Source organism: Cajanus cajan, chromosome 7, assembly GCF_000230855.2.
Source record: "Cajanus cajan strain Asha chromosome 7, NIPB_CcT2T_4, whole genome shotgun sequence".
NCBI lineage: Eukaryota > Viridiplantae > Streptophyta > Magnoliopsida > Fabales > Fabaceae > Cajanus > Cajanus cajan.
Window position 1 is genome coordinate 18,417,066 of NC_138523.1, and position 14,473 is coordinate 18,431,538.

The 14,473-nt window shown below is 36.2% G+C and overlaps 1 protein-coding gene across 1 annotated transcript; it reads right to left on the bottom strand.

Annotated features, from left to right (window-relative positions):
* Window positions 1-10,650: 10,650 nt before the first annotated feature.
* LOC109795092 (MATH domain and coiled-coil domain-containing protein At3g58280) lies at window positions 10,651-12,995 on the bottom strand. The gene is made up of 4 exons (XM_020354508.3): window positions 12,775-12,995; window positions 12,524-12,669; window positions 12,105-12,259; window positions 10,651-11,726 (listed from the first exon to the last, which is right to left on the bottom strand). Exons 2-4 carry the CDS (start codon window positions 12,643-12,645, stop codon window positions 10,918-10,920), a joined length of 1,086 nt encoding a protein of 361 aa, XP_020210097.1. The 5' UTR covers window positions 12,646-12,669; window positions 12,775-12,995; the 3' UTR covers window positions 10,651-10,917.
* Between the last annotated feature and the right edge of the window lie 1,478 nt (window positions 12,996-14,473).

Consider the following 14,473-nt stretch of genomic DNA (forward strand, 5'->3'; position numbering starts at 1 on the left):
TGTCCTCTGGACAAGGTATGTGATTCTCGGACATTCTGGTACTCCACCAAAAAATATTTTCTCACTAACATATCCTTTTTGTGCATGTCTAGATGTAACTTCTGAGGACCAACAAATTCATCCTTCCGGTCAACCTGCGAGTTCGACTAACGCAGCCCTTTCCGATACTTTGCTAGCTTCCATTCCCCCTGGCGACATAGACCTCATAAGCTTCTTTGATGACGAAGCTGCTCAAGATGACATTTTCGAGGTCTTGGAGAATTGGACTAGTGGGACTTTGACTTCGGGGAAGACCCAAGAAACCGTGGCGAGTTTCCAACCTTTATTATCCTCATTTCGTTCGAAAGCTTATGTGGATCATCTTGACCAAGCTCTCCTGGACCCTCAGTTCAAACTGGAGATCGAGCGGATGGTTGATGATCTCAATTCGTATCCCGATCTTCCTCCGAAGGTAACCGTAGAGCTGAATGAATATGTGCATACCTTTGTTGCGGCCTCCGAATTGCACACGAAGTGGTCTACTTCGAATCAGAAGATGGTCCAGCTCAAGGCTGATACGGAAGAGGATCGAACCAAATTGGAAAAGCTCAAGACTGAACTTCTTTCAATCAAGGAATCCACTTCTCGGATAGTTCTCGAACTGATGAAGCTCAAGCAATCTGAGGAAGATACGGAGCGTACCCTTGCTTCCCTACAACGAGAACTTGACTCGATCAAGTCCAAACATGCTGATTTGAAGCTTCAAAGACAAGAGATTATGATGAAGCAAAAAGGTTTGTGGGATGAAGGGAAAGGCATCTCTCTTCGACTTTCAAAGTCGTTGGATCAAAAGAGAAGATTGGAGGTATTATGTGCTTCGCGGAAGCAAAGTCTCGATCAAGCCTACCAGGCATATAAAGCACTCAAATCCAAATTCTGCAAGTGATCGAGAACCTGCGAGATGCCTATTTATAATTTAATATTTATCCGCTTGTACCTTTATCGCTTTGCTTGTCTCTTGGAACACTCGTCTCAGTACATGCTACTTTCATGAAATTTCTTCAAGTATTTTCCGTTGATTACTTTACTTGCATTTCTCGAATTTAATTCTTTGATCAAGTATGCATTGTTCGAGTAGATTCTTTCGATAATGAATGGTCCTTCCCAATTATAGGTCCATTTACCCCGATCTCGAGACTTTTGGTCCATTGGGAGGATAACTTTTAGGACTAAGTCTCCACTCGAAAATTGTTTGCTCTTGACCTTTTTGTTATAAACTCGAGCTATTTTTTCTTTTTGATGAATGACACTTTGCATGGCTGTCATTCTCTCGTCATCCAGTCGAATTAGTTCATCGTATATTAAATTCCAATAATCCTCGACTGGTTACTCATTTTGCCTTTGCACATGAATGGATTGCAAATTGATATCAATAGGCAAAATTGCTTTGTGACCATACACCAACTTGTATGGCGTAGTTTGGATGGCATTCCTAGGTGAATTTCTGTAAGCCCACAATATTTGTAGCAATGTTTCATGCCAATTTCGAGGTTTCCCCAAAATATGTTTTTTGATCAACGCTATGATCACTTTGTTAGCAGCCTCGACTTGGCCGTTAGCTTGTGCATAGTAGGGTGTCGAAGTAATCATTTTGATTCCTCTCGACTGGGCATACTGGACCACTTTTCGACCTGTGAACACCGTTCCTTGATCTGTAGTTATTGTCTGGGGTATCCCGAATCGAAATATAATATGGTCTTCAATAAAATTTATCACTTCTTTCTGGTCAACCTCTTTTATAGGAATTGCTTCCACCCATTTCGTAAAATAATCGATGGCCACGATTATGTACTTGTGGTTTTTTGCTGACGGAGGATGAATCTGGCCAATTACATCAATTGCCCAACCTCGAAAAGGCCATGGTTTAACAATCGTATGCAACTCGGTTGCTGGTACTCTATGTATTGGGCCATGATTCTGGCATTCTTCGCAACCCTTTGCAAATTCGATACAATCTTTGAACATGCTTGGCCAAAAATATCCTTTTCTGGACAAAGTCCATTTCATCTTCTCCCCCGCTTGATGGGCACCACAAATCCCTTCATGTACCTCTGCCATGGCTATGTAGCTCTCATGATTTCCGAGGCACATAAACAGAACTCCATCGAAACCTCTCTTGAACAGTTCATCATTCAATATCACATAATTGAGAGCTCGATATTTAACTTTTCGTTTAGCTTGCGAATTTGGACTTTGCAGATATTCGATTAGCTCATTCCTCCAGTCCTAAATGGTTGAGGTGTCAATGGTGAGGCATTTGTGCTCGTCACTCAACTCATTCCTTATACAAACCAGAGATTCGAGACATTCCCTGCTTATCTTGTACCCGAATGCAATCTGAGCTAGTTCATTCGCAATTTTGTTCTCGTTACGAGAAATATGTTCTAATTGGACCTCATCGAATGAATTTAACAAAGCTGTAGCTCGAGAATTGCATTCGAGTAACTTTTCATTCATGCATTTATATTCTCGAGTTAACTGTTTAATCACGAGTTGCAGGTCACCTCGAATGATTATGTTCCTTGCCCCCAAGTCCTTAAGCAATTTTAGCCCAGTAATCAATGCTTCGTATTCAGTTTCATTATTCGAGCATTCGGATTTCGTTCTCAATAAGAATTTGGTGGGAATCCCACCCGGTGAAATAATCAGTAATCCGATTCCTGCTCCTAACTCGTGTTTCGATCCATCGAAAAATAATTCCCATGATTTCATGGTTAAATAATTAACCCGTTCATTTAAATTCGAGTGATCCACGAGAAAATCAGCGATTACTTGTCCTTTTGTGGCTTTGAGGGGAACAAACGTTAACGAATACTCGGTCAATGCAAGATCCCATTTCCCAACTCGAGAGTGCAGGATAGGTTTAGATAACATATATTTAATCACATTATTTCGACAGAACACAGATACATCATAAGGTTTAATATAATGCTTCAGCTTTGTACAAGCATAATACAAACTCAGACATAACTTCTCCAAAGGAGTATATCTGATTTCTGCCTCGACTAACATCCTACTGATGTAATAAATGGCTCTCTCGATGCCATTTTTTTCATCTTGCGACAACATGCCCGCAATAGTTGAATCATTGGCCGAGACATACAATTTTAGCTTTCCTCCTTCAGAGGGTGGCACCATCACTGGAGGGTTGATCAAATAATTCTTGATCTCCTCAAATGCCTTTTGATGATTTTCGTCCCATTGAAATTCTTCCTCCTTTTTCAATCGTAACAAAGGGGAAAACACCTTAGTCTTTCCTGATAAATTCGAAATAAATCTTCGAAGGAAATTTATCTTACCTAACAAAGACTGCAACTCCTTCTTATTCGAAGGAGGCTTAGTTTCCATGATGGCTCGAGTCTTGTTCTTATCTATTTCAATGCCTTTCTGGTGTACGACGAACCCTAGGAAATCCCCCGCTAAAACACCGAAAGCACATTTCAATGGATTCATTTTCAGCCCATGTTTCCTCATTCTCTCGAAAGACAATTTCAGGTGTTGTATGTGATCTATTTTTCGTTTCGATCCAATCACTATGTCATCAATATAAACCTGCATGAATTTTTCGATCAAGTCATGAAAAATTAAGTTCATTTCTCTTTGATATGTTGCACCAGCATTTTTCAAGCCAAAAGGCATTACTACCCATTCGTAAGTTCCCAAGGCACCTGGGCATCTAAAGGCAGTTTTCGACACATCATTTTTAGCAATATAAATCTGGTTGTACCCAGAATATCCATCTAATAAACTTAAAATTTCATTACCTGCGACAGCATCAATCATTGTTTCTGCAATAGGCATGGGATATGCATCCTTAGGCGTGGCTGCATTCAAATCTCGAAAATGGATACATACCCTCATTTTTCCATTCTTTTTTATAACAGGCACAATGTTTGATACCCAATCAGCATACCTCGAAGTACGAACGAATTTGGCCTTCAGTAGCCTCTCGATTTCTTCTTTGATCTTTTCGATCACCTACGGAGCAAACCTTCGTGGGCTTTGTTTCACTGGTTTCTTTCCCAAAATCATAGGCAACCTATGTTCTACCAAATTTCGATCCAAACCAGGCATTTCTTCATAGTCCCAAGCGAAGCAATCTTTATATTCGTGCAGGACCTGCACAATTTGCTCTTTAACACTCTTCTCCGCTAGTTTACTAACATAGGTGATTCTCCTCTTTTCGACTGTACCCAGATTGACTTCCTCAAGAGGATCCTGAGATTCCACTTTAAGCCCATCATTTTCCATTTTCTCAAATCCTAGAGGAGCATCGTCAAAGACACAATCAAGTCTTTCTTCGATTCCTTCTAAATCCTTTTTCTGCTCATCCTCGAGTCTTACTCTTGGAGACTCTTTCGCAGCTATTTCGATTACCTCTTTTTGATTTTTTGCTTTTTTGTCGGCCTGCAGAGCCGTTATAGTTTCGATATTCATCGAATGCATGCCCCCTTGGGCTCTTTCGACTTCACTACCTTCCTCGGCCTCATTGGCCGTTCTCTCAGCCATGTAGGCCAAAATTCGAGCTAAGAAGCTCGAACAAGGATCTAGTCTCATCATTCTTGCACTTGAGCTGACTCAATTTCGGCTCTCTGGATAACAAATCCTCTTCGAACATCCCAACAGAAAGTCTTCTTAACACCCTCTTCAGCCTCCAAGACATCTGGGTCTGTGGCATCGAAAGGCTTAGTTCTCGCGAATGCAGTAATTTGTTGATCCGCGAAATACATTCCCGTCTCATACTCTTTCTGATCTGCATCCAACACTTCCAACTGTTCGTCATCATTCCAGAAAAATATTTTCTGGTGCACTGTCGAAGGTACTGCCCCCATTCCGTGGATCCATTCTCTTCCTAGTAGCACATTAAAGTTAGCTTTCGAGGGAGTGACAATAAACATCGTGGTCCTTCTCACACTACCAATTTGCACATTTAACAATATCATCCCTTCTGGTTGAGACGATTTTCCAGCATAATCAGAAATAAGGATATTGTGAGGTTTCAGATCTGCCAAAGTTTTCCCAAAACGTTTCAGTAATGTCTGTGGGAGTATGTTTATAGCAGCACCTCCATCCACCAAGACTTTGTTGACTTCAATTCCTTCGATCATAAGGGTCAACAATAAAGGTTTCAGATGGTCCTTCATTTTTGGGGTAGGTGAATCGAACACTGCTGAATTGAACCTTGGAATGACTCGAGATATTTGATTCACCCATACTATTTTTGACTCATAGTTGGGGTCACCGAAAAAATCTTCACAGTGTATGTCTTCCTGTTCATTCACAGATTCCATTGCTTCAGCATATTCGGAAGGTAAGATTGATACCACTCCGCAAATATCTTCGAGAGAGTCCTTAAAACCACTTTCAAAACAATCCGTGATCAAATCTTCCTCATCCTTTGCGAATTTCTTAGATACCCCACCTTCGTAAGGTAAAGGAATCGAAAACTGATTACCTTTGTGTCCCTCGAAAGTTGCCTTTCTCATTCTCTGTTGCCTTCTCCATTGAGTCTTGGTAAGGCCATTAAAAGGATATTTAATTCCTCTTCCAGCACCTCCTTGCATGTTTGACCCGAATCGGGGGCCTCCAGAAAATGGGTTTTTCGAGTAGTTCACAATTTGCTTTCCTCGACCCATTCCAACATTGGGCCTTTGTGGAGAAGTCTACTTCCCAATGGGAACATGCGCATTTGGCAGGTATGTATTACCAACTCGGGAGGAGTTGTACATCTCCATCTTTCCGATGGGAGCCATAGGAGCATTGCCTTGTGGCATGTGAACTTGACGCATCACTATGCCAGTGTTCATTTTCGACTTTCCTCGAGCCTTCTCAGCTTTGTAATTCTTCATAAGTTCAGATTTCTCGAAAGCCTTAGCCGCTGATCTATCGAACACAGCGCTACATGTCGGGCAAAGCGTAACTTCCCGATCATCATCTTTCTTCTTCAAAAGGAAATCAAGAAAATTGTCCCCCTCTTTCGGATAAATGGGTTCTTGTTCTTTCACGATCTCCTCTAAGAGCTCCTCCAATTTTTCATCCGAAATAGGTTCGAAAACTTCCTCTTCGTTCACAACCAGGTCAACCATATTAATTTCAAGCACATTGATCCCCATAGGGAGAGGTTCCACATATCCTGCTTGTGCAGCGAATGGATCAGTATCAACTTTCATTTCTTTCTCCTCGAAAGCCAAGAGACCATCAGTAATCGCTTTCTCGATCATGTCCCTGAAACGTACACAATTGTTAGTCTAGTGACCATACATGTTGTGATACTTACAAAATGTTGTCCCTTTTCTTTTTTCAAAAGGAGGGATTTTATGATTTTTTGGAAGTATAATTTGCTTATCTTTCAGTAAAATATCGAATATTTTATTAGCTTTTGTAATATCGAAACTATATTTTCTATTCGATCCGGCCTCTATATTATTTTCCCTAGGCTTTAATAATTGGCATTGATAGGTTGGCCCGAGTTGTAATTCAGCTAAGTTCACTTCCATTTCTTCATTTAGACATTCAAAATTATCATCGTTAAAGTCCATATTGTCTAAATACGCCACTTTTTCTTTTCGAACAAACTTGTCAAATTTTCTCAACCTTTCTTTCTCTGCTCGAATTTGTTCAATTTGTCTCACTTTTTCTGCTAGTTGAGCCATGTCTCTTAATTGTTCATTTACAAGTTTCTTTCGAATCGAAAAATCCAACCCAGTGGCTGCGATTTTTACCAACTCATGCTCTGGAATATTCGTGTAACATCGAGACTTTAATTGTCTAAATCTATTCAAATATCCGTCCAATGTCTCATGATGTTGCCTCTTTATATTCATCAAATCAACTATGCTCACCTTGGTTTCCTCTCGAAAAATGTTTTTGTGGAAACTCCTCTCTAGTTGTGCACAAGTAATAATCGAATTAGGTGGAAAAGTCGTAAACCACGTAAAAGCATGTTTGGTTAGTGAACTTGGAAAATATTTCATTTTCAAATATTCATTACCCACTAGGTCTCCACACTCGACTAGATATCTCGCTATGTGTTCTACGGTGGATTCACCTAACTCTCCTGAAAATTTTGAGAATTTTGGGACTTTCATCCCCCTAGGTAGCTCAGATTGGGTAATATAGTCAGGAAAGGCAGATAGAAAGTATGGGTGCTCATTTCGCCCCGTTTCAAATCCGTGCCTATTCAGTACCCTCTCGACTATATGATCTAAATTTTCCTCGAAATTTCTCAGAGGTCCCCCTTGATTGAGATTGATACGATTTCTAATCTCTCGAATATTCGTCTCATTGACGGTTGGATTTTCAAGGCCGTTCAGATTTACACTCGTATCTCTCGAGAGCCGATTATCATTAATTTTATCTCCTATTTTGCCCATCAGCTCGTATAGGGGTGTGAGTATGTTGTGCATTTGTGTAGACAACAAATTCACTATATCGTGGTTACTATGATCCATTTGTTTTCGAAGGGCTATCATGGCTTCATTGCTTATACCCGTGGGTATATAATTACTTTGTCGAACCAACGACCCTTCTTGGCTTGTGCCAACATGCTGGTGAGGATCGTGCATGATAAAACCCATCCCATTTGGGGCTGCATTATACCCATATGATGATATTTGCATTTGAGGATTGTGCCCAGAATATGGTATTGGCATTTCTACGCTCGTGGGCTGGGTACTTCTCCAATTCGGAGGCATCCCCCATGGGTATTCGCGGGTAGCGTTCACCATTTCTTGTGACGCACTCAGAAATCCCGCAGAGTTCGGAATATTTACAAGAGGTGGAGACATTGCCCCCCTGGTCTCATTTGGCACATTTTCTTGATTTTTATTCCGATTTTCTCCATTACCCTGTTCTTCATTAAGCGCATCTCTTCTACTGGATGTAGACATAGTTCTACCACTTCTAAGTCTCATAAAAATTAAACACACACAAAACTAGTTCACTTAGTACGATTAATCTCACTAAACGAGTCCCACCGGGCGTGCCAATTTGTTTGTGGAGGATTTCGTTCGTAGGTTCTTTTTGTTCAAACTAGCACGAGTTCACGTTTCAATTTATGCGTGTTCGTGACATGACAGAATCGAAGACTTTCCGTGAAAGAATAAATTCGTACAAGCACCGAATAGAGTTAAATTAGGGTGTTGTTACAGCACGTCAGAAGATCTATGCTCATTGTTTCGAGCACTTCAGAAGATCTATGCTGGTTTGGCACATCAGAAGATCTATGCTCACTATTTCGAGCACGTCAGAAGATTTATGCCAGTTTTAGCACTTCAGAAGATCTATGCTTGTTTCAGCACATCAGAAGATCTATGCTAATAGTACAATCAAATTCATGCATATAAGAATTAACGTGAATTGAACAGATGACATGTATATTGACTGCAGAAATCATATCCTTCATTAAATGGTAACAGAATTACAATTCGTAAGGATAATGAAACATGTTCAGAATGACTAACACTACACTAGACTAGATTATGCTATGCTACGCTACTCCTAAAAAAGGAAAAGAAAAGTGGTCGACAAATCGTACCCAAAGCTGTCTCGTATGCACAGTATACCTCACACGCACTCCGCAGCCGGCGCATAAGGCATACTGTGCATACGAGATAGCTTTGGGTACGATTTCTCGACCACTTTTCTTTTCCTTTTTTAGGAGTAGCGTAGCATAGCATAATCTAGTCTAGTGTAGTGTTAGTCATTTTGAACATGTTTCGTTATCCTTACGAATTGTAATTCTGTTACCATTTAATGAAGAATATGATTTCTGCAGTCAATATACATGTCATCTGTTCAATTCACGTTAATTCTTATATGCATGAATTTGATTGTACAATTAGCATAGATCTTCTGATGTGCTGAAACAAGCATAGATCTTCTGAAGTGCTAAAACTGGCATAGATCTTCTGACGTGCTCGAAATAGTGAGCATAGATCTTCTGATGTGCCAAACCAGCATAGATCTTCTGAAGTGCTCGAAACAATGAGCATAGATCTTCTGACGTGTTGTAACAACACCCTAATTTAACTTTATTCGTTGCTTGTACGAATTTATTCTTTCACGGAAAGTCTTCGATTCTGTCATGTCACGAACACGCATAAATTGAAACGTGAACTCGTGCTAGTTCGAACAAAAAGAACCTACGAACGAAATCCTCCACAAACAATAATGAAAGGAAAAAAAGAGTGATCACAGGTTCACTATAAATTTAATTGAAATATAAATGTTTATCATCAAATCATGAATTGCCATATATACATATATAATTTAAAATAATCAGTTTTTATAATTATTAATTTAACAGTCATATTTAAAATAATTTATAGTATGATGATAGTATATAAATTAAATCTTTTCTTTAATAATGTCTTATAATTAAACTCATTATTAGTCACGTACACTACTAGAATCTCTCTTATTACATGCGACTTTTCCTGCGAATTTTTATGAAAAATTTGCAGGAAACGTTGTTCCTACAAATTTTTCTGCGAAATTTTATCTGCAGGTAATACCTTCGTGGATAATATATTTTTGCGAATTTTAAAATTCGTAGGATATTTTCCTGCAAAATTTCTTGCGAAAAAAATTGCAGGAAAGTTTCCTGCAAAAAAAATTTGCAGGAAAGTTTCCTGTGATTTTTTTTGCAAGAAATTCTGCAGGAATATTGTTTACTAAAAAAATTACTATAAATTCTATCAATAATTCTTCAACTTTCAAATGCTCACAATGAATTCATTCGAAGCATTTGTTTCCATGCCTCTAACATGTGATACATAATCTTTTAAATTCTAAGATTGTAGATTATAAGCTTAACACTCAACCATACAAATCAACTTATAAGGTAAGTGTTGTCTCAACTTATATACTCTTTAGTTGTTTTATTTTCAATCGATGTGGGACTTGAAATTTTTTTAAAATATTAAATTTATAAATTTAAATATTTTTTTTATTTTTCCTGCGGATTAAAATTTGCAGGAAAAGTTATCTGCAAAATTTTTCTACCATTTAGTAAACATTACTTGCGAATTTATTTTTGCAAGAAAATTTGCATGAAACAACATAAAATTCTTACAATATTTCCTGCAAATTTTTACCATGGAAAAAATTTCTATGATTATTAAAATTGTAGCAAAATTTGTAAGAAATATCTGTAAGTTATTTTTTGCAAATAAATTCGCAAAAAATTTCTGCGAATATTTTTTTGTAGGAAAATTCGCAAAAAAATTTTCCGAATATTTTTTTGCAGGAAAATTTACAAAAAATTTCTACAAATATTTTTTTACAAGAAAATTCACAGAAAAATGACACTTTTCTAGTAGTGGTAATATTTGTAATATAGAATTAGGAAGAGAAAAAAACATGCAGCGTAAATTTATCATTAACCAAAAGTCATTAAATCAAGTGGTTCTGCACTTTAATTCTTTAACTAAGGGTCAAAATTTAATTCTCTTATACATGGAATTACAATTAAAAATATCATTTTATTTTTATAAGAACTAATGTACTTAATTAGAAGGAAATACACCTTCTTATAAAAGAAAAATTAAACATAACTTAACTAACCATCCTTATTAGAAAGATATACATCTACAATAAAAATTAACTTAATTAACAAAAAAATTATCAGCTATATATATACCCAAGCCAGTACTGTCTCAGCATAATTTGTACGTACAGAACTAGAAATGGAAACTTGTGCATGCATGCTCTTCACTACACCTAGTTAAGATTCATACATGTAACAATATGACTAAACAGAAATACTATCCACACCCAATTTCTAATATTCTATTCACTATTGATTAAAATTTCTTCAAAAGATTGGACCTATTTCAAAATTAGAAGAAAGATTCGTTAAATAAGAAACAGATCCTCCTAAAACATGGCATAACCAATTGCAGCATTTACATCCATCTCATTGAAACCCCTTCTCACTTCAGACAAGCCTCTTCTTGCAACGTCAAACTCCTTTTCAGCATTAGCCAGTTCCCCCCTGAGCCTCTTCATCTTGATCTCCAAACCAACCACACTGTCCTTAAGTTTCTTCAGCTGCTTTGCTCTTTCCATGTAAGCTTTCAACCCCAAAGCTGATTCAACATATGGCTGCAGCCAAGCCAGGTCAAACCCTGAGGACTTCACCAGTTCCTTCCACAAACCATCAAGGTACTTTATGTCCTCATCTCTCATGTCCTTCACCTTCTTAGTCTTGAGGAAGTGCAAAACCTGGCCCAAAGATGTGAAGGCCCATTGTCTAAACCTCACACTCCTTTTCTTCTGACATTGTATCAGGTTAGGGTGCCATATGCAAACCTCTTCCAAGAGTGGAATGAATGCTGCTTCTTCTGGCTCTAAACTCTCCAAGTCTATGAGTTCCCTTAGTGTCAAACCTCGAGCTTCTCCTTCTGCTGAACTTGATCCTGAGGTTCTGGGACTAATGCTACTGTCTCTGTCATCTGAGGATGATTCTGTTGCTTGATCATGACCACCACCTGGTAGAGAATCATGGGTTGGAGAACAATTTGGGTAAACTAGAGTCTTTTGTGCTATATCGGAGACACAAATGTGTGCTTCAATGATGCATGTGTTCCTCACAAGGTACCCTTGTTTATGATCGTGGAAATCACTGAGATTCAAGAAAAATGAACCCCAGCTACGATGTCCTCCATTGAACTTTTGTTGAGTTACTGAAATCACAAATATACATCAAGAATCAAGACACAGATATAGAATTTGGTTGAATAAATTTTTTTCCAGAAACAGCTTTTGGAAAGAAAAATCAAAAATAAATCTTTCTTTTAAATTTAAACTAGTTTATATGTAAATTAAAAATAAGATATTAAAGAAACTAATAAAAGAGACATTTTACAAATTAATTTATATGTGTATATAAGCTAACTTTAGGTTATATATATAAGAAAAAAATAATTTCATTATTTTCTTTCTATTTTTAAATTCTAAAAATATTTTTGGAGAAATTTACTTATTTACAAAGGAAAAAAAAATCTCAAAATAGAATATTAAAACTTAGTCAAAATAGAAAAAATTAAGAGCGGAAAGTATACATTTTTCAATTGACTTCTTCCGATCCACCTGATTAACTAGAACTAACTTGAAAAACGTGTTTCTACTCCATCCATACGGTGGCAAAGAATCACCAACCATCAAATAGACTGAAAAATGGTTCACGTCTCTCCTCAGTGGATACACAAGGATCTTCCTGTAACATGATGAAGACACAAAACTTTCATTAACTTTTATCCAAATTAAGGTCATTAATTTCTCCTAGTCATGCATGGCTTTCTCTCTTCATAGCACAGATAAAAGTAAATTATACGGTTCAATTTTTCTTTCTTTTTAAAAAAGGTAAGCAAATCACTACATAATCTAAACTTGTTGAAGCCTTATTTTCACTTTTGTTAATGTGGGTATCTGAAAATAAACAAAAAATCTGAACTACGGAAAAATGATCATTTTGAGGTACCATGTACAGCCTCGGATTTTGAAAGACTTTGAACGCAATTTCATTACATTCTGGTTGCGGAAATCATCGATTCTCCATGCGAATTTCTCAAATTCAGCACTTGTCGTCGGTTCATTCACCATTCCGGTACGTACATCTGGCACAAGCTGCAAGCATAAACGAAAGAAAAAATGAAAGAAAAATTATTTCTCTTATTATAAGATACAAAACAAAATAACAAGAACATGTGTTCTAAAGGTTGATATACGTACAAAGATATCAAAAGGTTCGATGCCAGTTCAGAGAAGAGAGAAATTAATCTATTTAGTACTTGGAGAGAAAGATAATGATGAAAAGAAAGAGAGAGAGAGAGAGAAATAATAGTGAATGCCAGAGAGAAATAAATGAATATTGATGGCACTATAGTCAAGTCAACAAGATTCGTTTGGTGTAAGGAACCAATCTAGTATTTTAATGTGTAGAAATTTCAAAACTGGCACAATTGCAGAAACTGGACTAGAGGGGGCAATAACTATATATGGGACAAAGTTAGGCTAATGTAATTTCAAGGAAATAACTAGGGCAGATTTAATTTGGATTTTGATTGATTAATAAAGGTTACTTAATTACTTCATGAGAAATGTTACCAACGCATTCTCTGAGTCACTTTTTTTAAATATATATATATTTTTAATTAGTTTAAAGCTAATAAGATAATTTACATTTTATTTAATGACTTTTTTCTTAATTTTATATTTTTTAATAAATTATAAATAAAAAGGATGATAATAACTAAAAAGGTGCGAGACTTATCAAATTTATGTTTTTTAATAATTAATTTTCAAACAATTAGAGAGAATGTTTGAAAGAGTGTATCTGAGTATATATTACTAGCATTTTTTTATAAAAATTAAATGAAAATGAGTTTGTTGAAGAGTATGGTAAATAATATGTGGTTAGCACTCTTGACTGAAACAATAGTCTTCTAAGGCTTATTTCTCATTTTAAAAATACTTGCATAATTATATACTTTTCAGAATGATATACCAGTTGAATTGCTTTCAGGGAAAGTCCTATCTGATAGTATGTGATCTCAAAAATAAGGTTAAATAAGTTTGTGTGTTGTCTAAGCATTATGAAATTTAATTTAAAACTAAGTCAAAACATATCTTGGCAATACAACACCTTTACAAGCTTGTAACTCAAATTTTTAATTAGATCGAATTCCTCAATAATAAATTTTATTAGATCAATCCTTTTCTATATATGATTCCGTGAATATTTTACAAGTAAGTTTCTCTTTCACGTATAATAGGATTTCGATATCAATTGATGTGACTGTTTTATTTCATTTAAATTAATAAATTAATTCCACCAATTAAATTGGCTTATGAGGTGGAGTAGGGTTGGTTTGTATAAAAAGTATAATTAAAACCAATCAAATTTTGTCCGGTGGGCAGTGGACATGGGCATACGTATATTTTTTTGTTAAAATTAATCTGACGATAGTTTTTATTTTTTCAAAACAGATTTGCTCATATATATATATAGGAGGGTTCAAACGGTGTAACTTTAACTAAGTGTTACACCGCTCAATAACTTTATATTAAATATGAGTTTTGTAAATCTAACCGTTAGATTGAAAGTTCATATCTCTTAGATCATATATATCAAATTTTATATTAATCTAAGATGATTTGATACTTCATTCTCATAAAACAAAATTGACGTAATATATACATTTCAAAATAGACTAAAATATGAACACTTTGATTACCTTCAAGTTGTTGTTCAATTTTAACAAAATTTGACATATATGATTTAAGATATATGAACTTTCCATCTAACGGTTGGATTTACAAAATTCACATTTAATATAAAGTTATTGAGCGGTGTAACACTTAGTAAAAGTTACACCGGTATCGTTTGAGCCCTCCTCATATATATATATATATATATATATATATATAT